Source organism: Copadichromis virginalis, linkage group LG8 (assembly GCF_057382275.1).
Source record: "Copadichromis virginalis isolate Kocher_CV1m ecotype Utaka linkage group LG8, C_Virginalis_male_GT1.1, whole genome shotgun sequence".
Classification (NCBI taxonomy): domain Eukaryota; kingdom Metazoa; phylum Chordata; class Actinopteri; order Cichliformes; family Cichlidae; genus Copadichromis; species Copadichromis virginalis.
The window spans coordinates 29,470,409-29,489,387 of record NC_140625.1 but is presented as its reverse complement, the minus strand read 5'-3'; the positions used below and the strand labels follow the sequence as shown (position 1 = coordinate 29,489,387).

General features: G+C 40.0%; 1 protein-coding gene and 1 pseudogene across 2 annotated transcripts; both read right to left on the bottom strand.

The window, feature by feature from the left end:
• Positions 1 to 2,447: 2,447 nt before the first annotated feature.
• LOC146703691 (uncharacterized) lies at positions 2,448 to 11,164 on the bottom strand. Its single transcript, XM_085467052.1, has 2 exons — positions 10,805 to 11,164; positions 2,448 to 5,000 (listed from the first exon to the last, which is right to left on the bottom strand). Exons 1-2 carry the CDS (start codon positions 10,923 to 10,925, stop codon positions 3,733 to 3,735), a joined length of 1,389 nt encoding a protein of 462 aa, XP_085323178.1. The 5' UTR covers positions 10,926 to 11,164; the 3' UTR covers positions 2,448 to 3,732.
• Positions 11,165 to 13,734: 2,570 nt separating this feature from the next.
• LOC146703690 (uncharacterized) lies at positions 13,735 to 17,270 on the bottom strand (annotated as a pseudogene). The gene is made up of 2 exons (XR_014922045.1): positions 16,951 to 17,270; positions 13,735 to 15,485 (listed from the first exon to the last, which is right to left on the bottom strand). The product of XR_014922045.1 is annotated as an uncharacterized LOC146703690 (transcript).
• Between the last annotated feature and the right edge of the window lie 1,709 nt (positions 17,271 to 18,979).

Below are 18,979 nucleotides of genomic sequence, written 5' to 3'. Positions count from 1 at the left end.
GCAGAAGAGCATTTCTGAATACACAACATATCAAAGCCTTGAAGGGCTGAAGCGGCAGAAGAGCACACCAGGTCACTCTTGTCAGATAAGAACAGGAAACTGAGGCTACAGTTCACACACACTCATCAATGTTACCCAGTTTAATGAATCTTGATTTTTGCTGCAGCATTTGGATGAACGGGTGAGAACTTGGAAAGCATGAAACCACCGATTCATCCTGCCTTGGCAAGTGTAGGGGATATGTTCTTGACACACTTTGGGCCCTTTAGTACCAGCTGAGCATCGTTTAAACACCACAGCTGGGTTCTTGAGCTTCGCAGTTAGTTCACTGTACTCACATGGCCTCCATCTTCGACATGGAGCCGACAAATCTGCAGCAACGGTGTGTTAAGGAACGTTTCCAGCAACTTTTCGAATCTGTGGCACAAGGAATTAAAACATTCTGAAGGTAAAAAGGCATCCAACCTGGTACCAGCACCCTGTACCTTTGAACTGTCCAGTGAGTGCATATTATGTGACAGCTTCATTCCTCTGATCCTACAGATAACATGAAAAGATTCAAATGTTAGAAAAGCAGAACAAAGAATATAAATAATATATAAATAAGGCCTGAAGCAAAAGGGAGCATAGAAATACATCCAGGACCCCAGAATGGATACGAGAAACGAATAAAAGCAGGAAGCGAACTGGAAAGAGACGAAGAAATAAAGAAGAATTTGTAAGTAATAGTGCGACATTCTGGAAGATGAGCTTATTTCCTTTCTTGTGAAGATAAACACTGCTGCAGCCAGAAGTCATTTGCAGGAAAGCTCAGTTTTTAAAACTCCCTGTGAAGCTATGAAGCGTTGTTTTCACACACTAATAAGATATGTTTTCATTACTGAGCTTCAGAGGTTGGCTCACAATATTTATTCCTTCTATTTAATTAATCTTATTAAACACATCGTCATCTTTATAATATAATCGCATTACTCAGAGCATCAGCTTGTTCGACTGTTTCAAGTCTGAGATGATTACAGGGCGCACGCAGTTTGGAGTGCAAGTTGATATTTGTGTAAAATCTTTTATTGAAAGTTGTAATTGGCAGCTTGTAAAAACCACATTTCCCTTCTGACAAGAAAACAGAATTGAAGAAAAACAATAAAGAACTGAAGTAAAAACAGAAGATAATAAGGGAAGGAAACCAGACTGGAGAAATAGAAAGAAGGAAAAATAAAGAAATGATTGAATGAAAATGCTGAAAGAAAATTAAAGTAATATTGTAATATTTTGGAAAATGTCCTTATTTACGGTGCACGGCAGAGAAATACAGGAACCACCTGCTTTTACAATCCCTCTCTGAAACTGTGACGCGTCCTCTTTGCACTTTGGTTTCTGCACAGAATAAACAGAAAGGAAAACGTGTTAATCACAGAGCGTTAGAGGATTTTCAGCCACGGATGAAGAAAGTTGATGCTTCACTCACGGAGCACGACATCAATAACACAGGTGTGTGTCTCTCTCTCTCTATTTGGCAGCCATGCATTAACAGTGGCTTGTGTAATAATTTGAGAAGCTGCTAATATGTGAGTCATGAAGATGATTTCTGATGTCACGTCATGTTAGGACAGAGCGTGCGAGAGAGCAGGAGGACAGAACAGATACTGAAGGAGTGCGAGGATGCTCGTTACCAAATCAGTGTCTAAGAAACTAACAGGTTTGGACTGAGAAAAATTAATCTTGGAAGGCAAAGACAAAGAACCAGTTATGAATCATTTTGTGTGCAAAGATTAGAATCTGTTTTTAAACACGCTGTAAATGCACACTGCTGCATTTCTTATCAAATGCTTTGCACAACAGGAGCTTAGCTTCATCTCGGTTTTCTCAACAAGTTCAACAATCGAGAAAATGAAACCAACACTGGACTTGGTGGGAAAAGGGTTTATTTTCATTTACACACTTTAATGTAACACTGTCATTCTTTCAAATTTATAATAAACAAGCTATTGTCTTGACTTGATTAATAACTAAAGATGCATGAACAACACAAGTATACAACAGCAAACAGAGTGCCAGCCTTGCATCTCTTTTTTTGTCACACTGTTGCCATCTGCTGGACAAACCAAAGTGGTGATCAAGTCAAAACTCAAAGCTTGAGGCTGAAAATGTGGAAAAAACGTAAAGTGCAAGGCTACTAATGACGCTACATGTTGGTTCAAACTCAAAATTAATTAAAAAATAAATCCTTCATTATCTCTTTTTTTTTTAAGTGTAAATTTTCCCCTAAAAATAATTTCAAATACTAATTAGGTAACTTTCACCTAAATTCAATTAAGGAATCCAATAAATACAAACATTAAATTAATATTTTTCAATTCATCATCTTCAGCCAAAATGTTACATTTAGTTTTGATCATCATTTAGGAAATTATTGAAATTTTCAGGATTATAGATCCATGAATGAGCCATGAATGTTCTCCCAAATTCATAACACACAAAATGCTTCAGTCAATTATCTCAAACAAAATCGGCACAGAGGGAAACATTTTTCTCCAATGATCATTAGGTTAATCAAAATAATAAAAAAAAAGATTAATAATTATAAATAATGATGAATAAATGAAAAATAACGGCTGGATTAGGAGATACAAGTGCTGAATCAGTGCAGCTGTGACAGCTGGAGACATGATTAGGAGACAAACGTACAAAACAGAATTAATTTTGTGGTCAAACTTTGTTGACTGCCTTAAGCTTTCCAGCTGGTGGAGCGCTGCACCTTGTAAACCATCCGCTTGATGAGTCTGACTTCAGTCGGCATTTCGCTCCAAATGCTCAGAGAAAGCAAACAAAATCGGAGGCACCTCAGAGTTAACAATAATCCAAATTCTCCCAGCGTAGACAGCGTTTGTTTGGCTGCTCACAGTAACAGTTCGTGCTGAATGTCCCTGACAGGCAGAGACAAATGCCATCATATGGCAGGAAGAGACAAACCATCCACAACAACAGAATACTTATTAATGCTCCACACTGAAGTCTTACATCAGCTCAAAAGAGAGTCTTCTGCGGGCTCCGGGACACTGTGAGCCACAGGTTTTTTTAAAGTTTTATTTAAAGTCGTGTTTCATGAAGCAGGGGCCAAGAATGGCCAGTAAATAGTTTTGGGACACCTACAAAACAAACAAACAAAAAGCACTGCAGGACGATAAAGAGACCAGAGCCTCATCCAACGCAGGAGATGACCGAATCCATAAATGATGTCATTACAGCCGATCACTTTAACTGCTCTTGCCAATCCAGTGCAGGGTTGTGGGGCTGGAGCCCTAACAGCTCCCACAGAGGGGTACAGGGCCTGTCCAGACAACCAGACACACTCATTCACAGTTAAGGCAAATTTAGAGTTACCCATTTATCTAACAAGCATGTCCTCTGACTGTGGCACAAAGCTGGGGTACCCTGAGGAAGTCCAAGGGCATCCACACAGGGTGCCCCAGAAGGGGCAGATGGGTTCAAATCCAGGAGCTTCTTTCTGTGGGGCAGCACTGTGGTAACTGCTGCGCCACCGTGCTGCCACAATTCTTAACTTGTAACATAAAAATGTCAAGAATGTCAAGATTAATCACAAAAACAAAAAGAGTCTCGAAACTGTAGACACAGATGAAGAGAGCAATAATTCTTGCAAGTCAGAGCCTCTGCTGTGGCTTTCAGCGACACTTTGACCCTTTCAGACCAAACTCCGTGACTGTGACCACGTTTCTACCCCAAGTGAAATCTCATGTGTCGATTTAAACTTCCCTGCTGAGTAAATCCTTGATCACAAATGGCGCAACCAAACGGTTTCTCTCCTGTGTGAACCGTGATGTGAGACTCCAGGTGCGTTTTTCGGTTAAATTTCTTGCCACAAACATCGCAACCGTACGGTTTCTCCCCAGTGTGAACGATCATGTGCGTCCTAAGGTGGGATTTGCGGTTAAATCTTTTGCCACACACGTCGCAGCCGAATGGCTTTTCTGCCGTGTGGACGGTCATGTGCGTCGTCAGATGAGTCTTCCGTTTAAATCTTTTACCGCAGTCGTCGCACCCAAACGGTTTTTCTCCTGTGTGGGCTATCATGTGTATCTTTAGATTATTCTGATGCCTTGCTCTTTTGCCACAAATATCGCACACAAACGGTTTCTCCCCTGAATGGATTGTCACATGAGTCTTCAGATTCTGGTGATGCGTAAACCTTTTTCCACAAATGTCACAGCCAAATAACTTTTCTCCCGTGTGGACCCTCATGTGTGATTTAAGATTGTACAGGTACTTAACTCTTTTGCCACAGAACCCACAGCCAAACGGTTTCTCTCCCGTGTAAATTTTGATGTGCGAGTCTATGCTTTGCTTCCGTTTAAAACATTTCATGTTATCCAAACAGCCTGAAGAACCATTTTCTGAATTACGTCTGATGTGCCTCTTAAGAGACTGCTTGTAGACAAAATGTTTACCGCACGCAGAGCAGCTAAAGTTTTTTTTCGGAGTGTTATGTCCCGCCTCACTAGGAACGCCCGACTCGAGCTTTCCATTTTCACTGTCTTCAGTTTCAGGTCCAGAATCTGACAACGGGCCCTGCCAATCCTCATCACTGACCTCCGTCTCTGAAGAGTCAGAAGCCCCTTTAACAATATTTGTTTGTAAATGAGTACTGGGATCAGGTTTCCTGGCTAGTTCTAGTGATCTACCGTCCTCTCCGTAAGTTTCTATCTTAATCCATTTAGTCAAGCTGCTGCTTGGAGGCTCAGCCGCCATGCAGTCTTTAGTTTGGCTTTTATGAAGCTGTGAAAAATGAGGTTTCTCTTCATCATCTTCACTCTTTACTAGAATATTGAATGGAAACCCGGTGATTTCAGTCTCCTCGAACCCATTAAGATGCTCTCCCTCCTGACTGGCCAGCAGTTCCTCCTGCTCCGTCTTTATGTAGAGGTGTTCCGAGTAATGCTGGTCCCATGGAGCCTCTTCTTTGATCACCACAAGTTGCTGAATATCTGCAGGCAACAATGAAACACGTTTACATCGATAACCGATTTGAAATACACCGACACTCATCCTCAGCAGTTTGAAATCCTTGTAGTGCGTTTTAACTCACACCACGTATTCACTGAGTTTTAGGCTACGTCCACACGCACAAGGGTATTTTTGAAAATGGAGATTTTCCGTTTTTTTGTTGTTGTTTTTTTAAAAATCCCATCCACACGTAAACGCAAAATTAAAGGAAAACACTACTAGGAACATGTAAAAGCAACAGGTGGCGATATATTCCTAACTGTGTAGAAATGTTGGCCAATCAGAAGTCTAGAAGCCTCGGTGGGAAAAAGTAAACAAAGCTGGGGCATAGAAGCAGAACTGAGTGGTAAGTGTGGAGGGACAGTAACTGTGTGTATGTCAGCATTTAAACACTGCAGAGAGTAAAATTAACAGTAACAGTATTTTGTTTAAGTCCGCCATTGTAGAAATTCATTTCACCGAAACAATAACGTGGCGCACAGTGTGACGTCAAAAAATGCGCACACCTTTGACGCTGCATTTTCTCAGTTTTCCTCGTCCACACGTAAACGCAAAAACGAAGTTTTCAAAAATATCCACCCTAGCAGGCGTTTTTAAAAATCTCCGTTTTCAGTTACCGAAAACACCGTTTACGTGAGGACGAAAGGTGCAAACGCACAGAAAAATCTGCGTTTTAAAAATACCCGTGTACGTAGCCTTAATCAGTCTCTCCGGGCAGCCAGATCCTGCAATTCCTCTACACACACTGTACGGGTCCAATAACCAGCCATTACTTCCAGCTCACGATAAGTCGACAGTTTATGTATTCAGACTGCATCCATCAACTGTTCCAAGTGAGCTAGTGGTGCCCAGAGTGTGAGCCAGACAAACTGGTCCAATTATACTGCACAGCAAAGTATGATGTTAGGAATAGAGTATATCAAGATTTACCAGTCACCAGTTATTCAACTAAAAATACACATCACATTTACAAGTATACACATTTCTATGGGTGAGGATCATTTAATACTGTTTTAGTAATTATAAACATTACTGTAATGTAATGATCATTGTCTATCTTATATTAAAAACCATGAGTTAATATCTTGCTAGAACAATAGTAGCAGCTGGGGTTTTTTTGCAAATTATACCTTTACTTGCATGTGTAAAGATGGCGTTTCATGGTCCCTGGCACTGTCGTTTTTAAACATGCACATTCAATTAGGGAACAAAAACATTCAACGATGACAAGGTCATTCAGAATATTTAGGTAGTCAGGTGACCTTAGTGTTTGAACACATTGTTTCTGAACTAACCCACTAAAGCAAGCTTAGACCTTAACACTGCCCAGCTGGTTGCATATAGTAGAAGGGCCGATGACAGGTGCATCAACTAATCAGCCTCTCTTCACCACCAGATGCAGCCATCACTCAGGATCAGGTAAATCTGGACTTAGACCACATGACCTTTTTCAATCAGTATGCTCTCTACCAAACTGAAGCCCTTTTTAGTGGTTTTCTTAAAGCTCAGCAGCTGTTTAGTCCCCATCCCTTGAATACTCTTTCCATTGTGCATGTGGAAATGCTATTTAACTATTAAAACACAGCCGAGAGTTCCACTGTTGATTTTTTTTTTTTCCTCAATCTGACTTCAAACGCTTCAGTCATCTCCTGTCACGATCATTCAAGATTTTTTGGAGAAGATTGTTCACCACTATATCCTTCCAGGTTTTAAAAGAAATGCATCAGAGAGATCCTGTGCCACTTTCAGTAATTTCAGTCATTTTCTCTGCTTAATTCAGGGCAATCTGAAGCTGAGTAACATCTGTTCCACAAACATAGATCTACATCTTCTGACATGGTGGTTTAAACAATGAGAAGCTCCAGTTTGCTCCACACGGCTAGTCTGCCAAGACTTATTTTTCTACAACAAAGTCTGAACTACAAGCTAACTTTGTACCAGGTTACATAAAAATTACTGCAAACCTAACCTCCACAGAAGGTTACGGTCAAGATATGGGACATACAAAACCACCACCAACTGGAAAACAGTGCTGTTTCTCAGATGAACAGATGATCTCAGATGGACCTGTCTAAAGATTGTAAAACCAACTTAAGCTTTGTTTTTCCCTGATGACCAAAGAAATATAGTTTCTTATTTTTCTTTAAACTTTAAATCTAATTAATTCTTCTATAAGACTCAATATGGTGATCTAACCCTAACATAGAACTTTTATTTCTTGAAATTTTAAAAACTTAATTTCAAAAAGGTTTGAATGTTATGTAAAATGCAAATAAGAAACATAATTCAACCATATTTCTTTTTTGTAACCCAGTGGGAGCAGGTTAGTAACATGATTGGTTATAAAAAGAACATCTTAGAGAAGCAGAGTTTTTCAGAAGTAAAGATGGGCAGAGGTTTACTAAGCTGCAAACTTTGGAACTTTTTTTTTTAGAAGAATGTAAAATTTTGGAGAATTTGAACATCTCTGTGCACAACGGAGAGTCTGAAAATCTATATTGGGTGCTCGTAATCTTCATGCCCTCAGGCGGCACTGAATTAAAAGGAAATTTTGTCATGGAAGTCAGTGCATGAGCTCAGGAACACTTCAAGAAATCACTGTCTGAACACAGCTCACGGTGCCATCCGCACATGCAGGTCAAAGCTCCATCATGTAAAGAAGGAGGCACATGTGAACAGGACCCAGAAAGGCCAAAGTCTTCTCTTTAAACTGGACGGAAGCAAAGTGGAAAACTGTTCTGTGGTCAGATGGACCGAAACTTGCGATTCCTTTATGAAAGCACGGACTCTGCAGCCTAAAGAGGAGAGTCTTCAGCAAGTCCGGACTCGACTGAGATACTAATGAGTCTAATAACTTGCACGGTCAGCATTTTTGCCAGCTTTCCTCTCAGCTGTTGAATGTATACAATTTTTTTTCCAGAACTGGTGACCACGCAAAGCATGCACAGATTAATAACTGTGCTTTTCCCATCACACTTACACACTGTGATCTGTGTTGCATCTAACCTCTTCCTACTTTTTCCCTAATACTACAGTTTGCTCTTCATTGTGAAATACTCTGCTTTGCTGCAGACACACACGGACTTTGACTAAACCATTGCAACAGCCATTCCACTGCAGATTTTCTTTTGTCCTACCACATGACCCAGTTTCAGCCAAGCTTTAAGCCATCACACAAATGGGCTCATATTTGACTTATGGCCTCCTACGACTTATGGTTCGTATTTGACACATTGCTTCAGAATAAAAGGCGTTAAACAGACTGAATATAACTTTAAAGATCTTACAAACCCACAGCACACTAACGTGTACTCACTATGAACAGTGCTTTTTAATGCTACACACAGTGTGTGTGAGGTGTATTACGTGTTCAACCTCTTCTTCCATTTTCTAATGTTAGTTTGCTCTTTGTGAAATGCGCTGCTCTGCTGTAGACATGTCTGCGTTTGCGTTTTGTCATGCACGGCACACAAAGGCTCCATTATGTGAACATGTTCGTGGCTGGTTTGCCAAACCCTGTGTTGGTTTAACAACCCGATAAAAGCCTGTGCTCGTAGAAGCATGTATGGCAGCGCTAACTTTAAGTAATCATGTTCTGTATGACTTTATCAGGCTCCCACTGTTGTGGAGGAATTCTCGCCCACTCCTCTTTACTGTGTTGCTTCAGATCATTGAGGTTTGCAGGAATTCATTTATGCACAGCTCTCTTAAGGTCCCACCACATCATTTCAATCAAGCTGAAGCCTGGACTTCAACTAGGCCATTGCAACACCTTTCTGCCCCCTTTTCCAGCCAGTCTGTTGCAGATTTGCTGCTGTGCTTGGAATCACTGTCCTGTTATATAACCCAGTTCAGGCCAAACTTCAGCTGTTAGACAGGTGACCTCACGTTTGACTCCTGGATGCTACGTCGCAACTGCTGTGGAGGCAGTTTTTCCACATAGTGCTTCTACATGTAGGCTAAGTTTCTGAAACTGTGGACTACGTCACGTGTTGCTGTTCACGTCAGACATAGACTGAACACCTGCTAAGGAGCACACGGGTTTTTATTATGCCCTGATATGTTTAAGCTGTGAATACAGTCAGGCGTATTATAAAACAAGTTCTGCATAACCTGGATTTCTGTATGTTAGCCGGCTTGAGAAGACTTATAGTCATGTCAGTCAGAGATGCAAGAGGAACACGTGGTAGGTATATAGAAAGAATATCAAAATATTAACAGAAATAAGTAGATGTGGCAATCACCAGCAGACACTCCACAATGCTGTATTTTCACAATAAAACAACATTTGAATTTTTTATATTTTGCGATATGCCGAGTACTGCAACAACATATTTCAATTCATCGCCTTTTTTAACTGCAAATGATGTCGCCAAAGTTAAACTTCGTCAATATCAGTTTTATCTAATAAGACAAAGTTTATCTCGCTTCAATTATTAATTAGTCTGCAGCTAAATGGAGTCAGGTTGGCAATTATATGCAATTGCATGTAATAAATTGTCAAGAATCACACGTCTGTGGACTCAAGTCCAAGTCAGACTGCAACTGTTTGCAGAAAGGTTTCCTCCAATCAGACTACCCGTGACCTTGGAACCAAAAGTGGTCATGAGTGCAACAACTTCAAGCTCTGGGCAACCAGAATATGCAGAATGTGAAAAATACAAAACACAATCACTATTTTTGTAGATGTAAGGAGGTTGCTGTCTAATTTGTACTCATGTGACTGAACGATTAGCTTACCCTGAAGTACGAGGTAGATCTGTCAAGTTAAGGGTCCAGTGTTGGATGGTTTTTCAGTTGAGCCAATTTAATGCATGTTTAACAAGTATTTTAATTAATTTCATAAAATATTGATATTTGGGGTCCCTGTAACGATGCATCGACACCACACACCTGTGTATAGGCCACCCTAGCACTGCAAATAAGTCAACAGAGCAAAACATGGCAAAAAACGTATTTCTCATGCAACAGCTGCACATCACAGAAGTGATACTTTGAGCCTGTTGCTCATTTAAATGTATTATATTCAGGTTTGACACTGTTATCACTTTCTCTTGTTGTGAGAACCAACTATAATTATTTGGCTTATTTAATGTTCTTGGTAATAAACACCCCACACTACAGACTCTTTATGCATGCACAGAAGCAATGCATGAAAAACTGGGCACATCCTTACTGCTTAGTAGGCTGCAGCCAGGAGTCAAATGTGAGGCCATCTGTCTGACAGCTAAAGCTTGGTGTAAACTGGGTCATGCAACAGGACAACGATGCCAAGCACAGCAGAAAATCTGCAACAGACAGGCTGAAAAAGGGAAGAATGGACATGTTGCAATGGCCGATCAAAGTCCAGACTTCAGACTGACTGAAATGCTGCGGCGGGACCTTAAGAGAGAGCTGTGCATACATGAATGCCGCAAACCTCAATGAGCTGAAGCAATGCCCTGAAGGAGAGTGGGCCAAAAATTCCTCCGAAGTCACACAACAGCGACTTCAAGTTATTTCTGCTAAAGGTGGTTTTGCAGCGGCTGAATCATGGAGTGCATTTAGTTGTCCACAAACTGTTTCTTCATTTGGGTTCAGATTTTTGTTCAATAAATAAACGACACTGTGTAATATCGGTTGCTATCCATCTCAGGCTGTTTTTAAATCATTTTAAAGACCCGTTAAGGACCTGATTGTGTCTTCATATCAAACATCTTAGATTAAAACCAAATTTATCCAGCCCTACGGCGAGCTAGCAGCTAGTTAGCGGTTTTCTCCAAATAAAATCTGAGATTATTCTCACCATCGGCTCGGTTAATATCAGCATCCTGCAGCTGATGGAGTCCGAGCGGTTTGATCTCTGGTTTTTCTTCAAACGGCAGGCTGTCAGCGGCGTACTGCTGCAGATAATCCACTTCGTCCATGCTGTCAGCGGCTATCCTCTTCTTTAAAACAAACTGTGGGCTCCTTTCAGACGAACCAGGCCTGCGCGGAATCGACTTCCGAACACAGACGCGATGTTTGCATGTCTGTCCGGACCTGATGCATGAATGTGTCACAGACACGGACTCCAACAGGGCGTCCACTCTCCTTGACTTCTTTTTGGGGGGAAGATTTGTTGACGTGTCTCCTGCGTTTTCTGAGCAGGCATCCGCTCGGGCACCTTTATCCCAGGTCACCGCAGCGACCACGAGATTTAAAAAAAATCACAGCTGTGGGGAAACCTGCAGATTTATGAATCCTGTCACAGCGTGGGACTTCACTGAGAAAATTAAAATTCATTGTACCTGACAGGAGTACTTTGTAACCAACCTCGTGATATTTCCTTTAAAGTTTTGTATCCACAAATTAGATACAAAACTTTTCTAACTCTAAAAAGAATTTTATGGCTTCTAAAAAAAGAAATAAATAGAACCATAGGTCAAAAGTGTTTTTCGCAGGAAAGAAGTCTGTTTAAAAATGTCTTCTGGCATTTAACATTTATTTATGTTAACATTTATTTTTCTAGATATATAAATTAGCTTATCGTTAGCTTATCTTTTGCACTTTTAATTTCTGTATGTTAATTTCATTACAACAAAATTCTGTCTTAAATGAAAGGGTTAGGTTTCATATTGAATCTTAGATAAATCCAGTTGTGGCTTTGAGCCTCCCTTGGAAAGTTGATCATTTGGTTTCTTAAGAGTAATTAATTTGAAATAAACATCATGATATTTATTTATTTATTTATTTATTTATTTATTTATTATTTTTTGGTTGGTTGGTTGATTTATTTTTAAATCCTTTATTTAAACAGACAATCACATTGAGCTCAGTGTCTCATTTTCAAGAGCTACGAATACTGTATACAACACAGGCAGACACATAATACACTGTCCTAAAAACTTAAAAGAGCACTTTTTAATCGGAGTATAGAATTAGTTAATCAGTTAAACATCTGGGATATAGAGGGGCAATGATGAGACAACCCCCCAAACAGTTATGGTGTTACAGGTGGAGGCCACTCTCATTTTTTCTGACTATTTTTTTCAATAGTTTTGCATTTGGCTAGGATCAGTGTCACTACTGGTAGCTTGAGGCGATATTTGGACCCTAGAGAGGTTGCACAGCTAGTCCAAATCCTCCAGGATGGCACATGAATATGTAGCAGTGCTAGAAGGTTTGCTGTGTCTCCCAGCGTGGAGGAGACTCCAGGAGACAGATCGTCACTCTAGGAGAACTGGACAGGGAAGTAGGGGGTCCTTAAACCAGTATCTGCTGACTGATTAGATTAATTTAGATGTACTGATGGGGAAGGCAGATGATGGTTCTGGAGGGCAGAAGGGGTGGAGTGTGGGAGGACAAGTGAGTATTCCAGTATGAGTACTGGACTGGAGAACTAGGAACCACTTACCAACAAGTAATAAGGTTTGGAACCTGAGAGGCAAAGAGTGAATGTTTCAGCTGGGCTTTTATTCCAGAGGGGTGATGAGAAAATGGGAAGCAGATGTGCAGGCTGGACCAGAAAGTAGGGCAGCTCCACCCATGGGTGGTACAGTGAGCCAAGGCACTGCCCCTACTCCACCTGAGAGCAAGACAGAGAGAGAGGGGGGAAAGAGGAACAAGGGAGAACAAAGGAGAACAGGCTGCTGAAACCAGGACATGTTTTTTCTCTCAGGTCCTGTGTTCAAATGTTTTTGGCTAAATATGAAAAACTGGATATTGCCAGAGACCATAAAAGACTTAAAGAACACCTAATATGGTGACGATCTGTAGTCTCTGTGTGGGTATAGTGTTTGTTTGCTCTGCTGATGCATTTTTAATGGAATCATCTACAACACTGTCTAAACATTTTTTTCAGAAGTTCTCTGCTGTGGTGATAACATGTTTTATTTCTTATCCAATATATTTAACTTTTTACACCAATGGACACTGTTTACATGATTCCTAAACCTAAAATGTAAATATATGTGTTCTCACCTGTGCCTCAGGTGGAGGTATTTGGCTCAGCTCACTTTGAAAAACAAGCTGAGAAGATATTCATACTGTCAGTGATGTGCAGTTGGGCATGGGTTGCACTCACACAAGGTATGTCCACAGAAAAGAGGTTATCAACTAAACTGTTCAGTAAGACCCATTAGATTTAGATCTAAATTAATACTGCAACAAGTAATTCCACATCATTATTAAACCTGTATATGGGCCACCTTTACAGGTCACACAACAAATTGACACATAAACAACCTATTTTAAACCACACCATGAACCAGCAAGCATAAGTACAGCCATAGACCCACAATACACTTAGAGAAATGTAGCCACAGCTATAAAAGTGCTAAAATATGTCTTAAAGTTGAAATTCTACAAAGCAGGAGAGACATTTTCTGTAGAAGTGCAAATAACAGCACAAAAGCTGGGGTCACTTACTATGACCCCTCTATATGGCCTCTCCATAACTGAAAACACTGCAGCTGTTTATGGCCATTTCTTCACCTTTCTTCATGATGTAATAATTTATAAATCAGAAAAGGGGTTGAAAAAGAACCTGAGACGTTTCTGCAGGGAAAAGAAACATTCAACACAATGATTTTAAAAACATACAAATCAGAATCAAATGTGCAAAGAGGTAGAGTTGGCTCCAGATCTTTGAGTTTGACACCTGTAATATAGGTAGTCTCAGTTTGTGAATGACTGACAGCTCACAGCATAAAAAAATAACATCACAGAATAATCAGATATCATCTGAAGCAAAGCATCATAAATACCCACCATCCTGGGTAAGTTCTTTTTTTATTATAAACTTTAAAATACACACATAAAAAAGTTTACAAATACAATGAAATCACGTACTTCTTACTGATACAGTTGCTGATTTTACAAGCATGGAAGTGCAGATTATTATGTGTGAATACGCATGTGTCTCTTTAGATTCCCCTGTCTCGTAAATCTTTCGCCACAAACACCACAGGAGAACGGTTTCTCCCCTGTGTGAACACCCGTGTGTCTTTTAAGTGTATACTGATGTCTAAATCTCTTCCCACAAACGTCACACCCGAATGGCTTCTCTCCTGTGTGAACTCTCATGTGACTCTTCAGAACCCCCTGCTCGGTAAATTTTTCACCACAAATGTCACAACCAAAAGGCCTCTCTCCCGTGTGGACCCGCATGTGTCTCTTAAGATGCGTATTTCGACTGAATGTTTTACCACAGTCGTCACAGCAAAATGGTTTCTCTCCAGTGTGAACTCCGCTGTGCCGTTTAAGACTCCCCTGCTCTGTAAATCTTTCACCACAAACATCACAGCCAAATGGTTTTTCTCCCGAGTGGACTCTCATGTGTCTTTTAAGATTATACTGAAGTCTAAATTTTTTTCCACAGGCATCACAACTGAAGGGCTTCTCTCCAGTGTGGACTCTGATGTGGATCTTAAAGTGTGTCTTCTGGCTAAACTTTTTACCACAAAATCCACAGTCAAATGGTTTTTCTCCCGTGTGGACGGTCATGTGTATATTAAAATGTGTCTTCCGGCTAAATGTTTTCCCACAAATGCCACATCCAAAGGGCTTCTGTCCTGTGTGGATTCCTCTGTGCCTCTTCAAACTCCCCTGTTCTGTAAAATGTTTACCACAAATGCTACAACTAAATGGTTTCTCTCCCGTGTGAACTCTGGTGTGTGACTTGAGATTTGACTGATGGATAAATCTTTTTCCACAAACATCGCAAGCAAAGGGCTTTTCTCCAGTGTGAATTCTCATATGACTCTTAAGAACCCCCTGCTGTTTAAATCTTTTGCCACAAAAACTGCAATCAAATGGCTTCTCTCCCGTGTGGACCCTCAGGTGTCTCTTTAGATCCCCTTGTCGGGTGAATCTTTTACCACAAACGCCACAACAAAATGCCTTCTGTCCTGTATGATCTCTCCTGTGTCCCTTTAGATTTTCAGACTGGCTACATTTTCCATCACAAACTTCACTCCCGAGTGCACTGCTCTCCTTCCAGCTGTTATCACTGTCTTCAGTTTCAGGTGCATAATCTGACAAAGGTTCCTGCCAATCTTCATCGTCATTATTACTGACTTCTGTCTCAGAGGAGTCTGAAGTTTTTTCATCAGTTTTTGGTTGTAAATTACTTTTTAAGTCTGTGCCATTGGTTGATTCTGGTCCTCCACAGTCCTCTGCACCAGCTTCAGCTTTTATCTTTTCAGCTGAGCAGCTGCTCGGAGATTCTGCCTCTGTGCAGTTTCCAGTTTGGCTCTGATGAATATCTGAAGACTCAGGTTTCTCTTCATCATCTTCACTCTTCACAGGAACAGCAGTGAACAGGACACCTGTGATTTCAGCCTCCTCCTGCCCATTATGCGGTCCTCCCTCATGACTGGTCCAGATTTCTTCCTCTTCCTCCTTTATGTGGAGCAGCTCTCGATCCTGCTGGTCCAAACTGGGAGACCATTCAGGAGGAATTTCTTCTTTAACTACAAACAGCTGCTGGACTTCGGCAGAAGACACTGAAACAGACAAGTTCAACTGTCACCCCAAATTTTTATTTATTATTTTAAAAAAAAAGTCTACATTTTTCTAATAATACCGTAGTCAGAAAAACATGATGTGAGCAAAACTGTAATGCTGCATGATTATTTATCAGAAAAAACTAAAATCAAATACAATTTTAAACAATTTTAATTAAAAAAATAAAAATAAAAAGTTATCAGAGGGCACAGATAAGGCAGGAGCATTGTTTGTTTGTAAAAGGTGTGCTACAGCTTTTTATGACTGCAGACTCGTCTGCAGGACAAGGACAAGGAGGACTTCAGGGAAATGTGACAGGAATGCTCATCCTTGGTGTCTGTAACCGAGTCTCCCTCGGCCATTCTTTTCTACTTGGATGGTTTCCCTTTCCTTCCCTCACTTTTTCTCTGCTGTGGTAGAAAAACATTAATAAATAAAGTGTAACCACAACAGCTCCAGATAATTCTTTGGTTTTATGTCTCACCAGCTGGTCTGTCAACCCTAGTCCACTATTTGACCTGGATTAGTGATTGACTCTCTTGAATTTAACTTTTTCTAAATGCCAACAAGACAAAGACCATGACTACAGCTCCTCCTGAATTATATCCTAAAATCTGTGGACTCTGTGGACTCTTTTAAAAAGCAGTTAAAACTTTTTCAACTTCTTATTGGTTTTTATGCAATCTTCACTTCATGTTGTCTTGACTTAATATATACATATTTGTTTGTTTGTTTGCTGTTTCAGCACTTCATTTTCTTATTTCTTTTACTTTATTTAGTTGTACATCACTTTGTAACCACTAAACCCACACGACACACACTGGACAGGTTATGGTTATCAGCTGACTGAGGAACATCTCTGGGGAGAGGAGTGGTCTGGAAATCTGTGCTGCTGATGTTGTGCCAAAAAATGATCATCTGTCAGAATCGATGCCTGTATTTAAACTGCTGTAAATTACTTGTTTGCTTATAATCTGAGACAAATTTGTCAAACATATACATATTTCTCATGATGACTAAAGCTGCAATAGGTATTTTGCAAAGTGACTTTTATATATTTTTTCTTTATCCAGCTAAAAAGTCTCATTGACATTAAAAATACCATTTTTAAGTTGCAATTTTATATATAAAGACAGACAGACAGACAGATAGATAGATATCCCTTCATGAATCTCGTTGACTGCAGTCAGTTTACTAATAGCAGCAAAGCACTGCACATAAAATCACACAGAAACAACTCTGTTGTGTGCCCACTCTAAAACAGTCCGGGTTGCACTAAACCTTCTCTTTAAATTCAATCTTTTTCGGTCCGTCATTACAAAGTTATTCTAATTATATAATAAGAGAATCGATTCTTTGGACATACTATATAAGAAGACCAATTTTTATTATAAGTCGGGAGTTTTCCAGCCACTCTTACCCCATCCTAGAAACACTGAATCTAATTAATGCGACTTCTCTTACCAGGTTGGTTTAAAGCATCATCATCGTGCTGCTGCAGCTGCTGCCCTCCAGTCTGCAGACTGTCTGTGTTTCGCTGCTGAACACAATCCACTTCCTTCATGATGCCCGTGTTTGTTCTCTAAAATCAACTGTAGGCTCCTTAAAGATGAACCGGGCCTGCGCAGAATCGATCACCGATCAGCGCGAAGGTCATGCTGATCGAACCTCCGTCAGCCTTCACCCATCCATGTATTACAGGAACCCGCAGAGACCCGAACAGGACAGCAGTTGCCATCGGTGATTTTACGAAAGATTTGTTTACGTCTGCTCTGTTCTGAGCAGGCATCTACACGGACGCCCTTCTTCTGCTTCTTTGGCAGTTTAAAGGCACCGGACATCAGTTTATATCGCTTTACTGCCTCTTACTGTCCTTCTCTAAATCTAAGTGTCCAAAATTACATTTCTAAAATAATTACCCTCTAATTCCTATAATGCAAACAATATGTTAAAATACTGTCACATATCTAAGACAGTCGCATTACACCCAGTCAAAAGCCATCCTTTTCTCTTTTATACGTGGGGATTTCATTTTTATTGTCACAAAATATTATGCAAACAACTTATTCCTCCAAGTTGTCCAAAAAATCCTGCTGCTCTTGTAAATAAGATAATTCTCAGTGGAATTACCTGCATGAAAGAAAAAATGAATTAAATAAAAACTTAAACTCTGAGTCATTTACTGTTGTAATAAGTCTGTCTGTAACATTAACCTGTTTGCTGGCAGGTTTTTTTTCTTCTCTTTGACACTCATTCAATACCTCATTCATAAAATCGTCATCAAAGCAGCAGAGCAGAATGAATTTATCTGCAACTTTTAGTTTAATACTTTTGTGTGCTGCATGAGGTTCCAAGTGGAATAAGTACAGTCAATCAAAAAGGATTTATAACACATAAATGTCCAATTTCAATAAAAGTATGTCTGTTTATATTTTACTATACCTTTATTGGGCTCTTGAGGATGAATCACAGCATCAGTGTAGTGTGGCATGGAAGCAATCAGCTTGTGGCTGTCACAGTGTGCAAACTGAGTGTAATGTTTAGGTTTTCAAAGAATCCAGAATGGAAGACACAAGAAGCAGAATGTTTAAAAAGTAAGACATTTATTTTCAGCGCATGCAAAACTGAGTCCCAAGGGGCAGGAAAAAATTAATCCAACACACAGTGAAAGACATCAGTGTGAGCAGGCTACACAACAAAAAGGGGAGTGGACCCAGCAGCATAAGCAGCCACTTTTCAAGTAATTCATTTGCACACATGAGCCTGATCTAAACCAGTTTTCTGCCCTTAATTATTTCTGCCTTGCTCTTCTCTCCCTGCTCCATTCCACATCTAAAACCTGCTTAATTTATTGGAACATAAGCAGAATAATACATAAACAAACTCAATATCAAGCAATTCCATTTCACCACTGAAAGTATAATTACACATTGTTTGTAAATTAAAAACCATGAGTGTTCTCCCTCATGTTTGGCCTAAAAAAGTTACATTCATGTAGAATTATAGAATTTTGTGATTATGATTATCATATTCTTTATTAAAAGTGTATCTTCTATATTTGAGGATTACCCATTCGAGTATTTTGAAAAGACCAGAAATCTACATCTACTTCTGGAACTGTACATTTATTTATGATGGTATTTCCAAACATTTGTGTAACAGTCTTACACTCATAAAACAAGTGTTCTGTTGTTTCAATGTTCCTTTTGCAAATACAATAATTCTCTACCATTAATTGAAGGAAATAAGCATTATTTCCTTAGATTTTAGAATTAGAAGCAAATCTCATTATGCCAACTAATCTTTAATATTGCTTTAAAATAATGTTTATTACTTTCCACAGTGTCTGCTCCCACCCCCACAACCTCACCTGCAGTCAGCCTGGAATCCAGAGCCACACCACTGTGCCAGCCTCTCTCTTCACATGTTGCCTCCTGTGAGATTCCTGACACCCCTCCCCCACCCATCACCTTCACTCAATACCAGGTTGAGA

Excerpts from the sequence above, each read along its gene's own strand:
- LOC146703691 (XM_085467052.1), bottom strand. The coding sequence starts at position 10,925 with ATGGACGAAGTGGATTATCTGCAGCAGTACGCCGCTGACAGCCTGCCG. Across the intron at positions 5,001-10,804 it reads TGATATTAACCGAGCCGATG|ATATTCAGCAACTTGTGGTG; the intron begins GTGAGAATAATC and ends TGTTGCCTGCAG.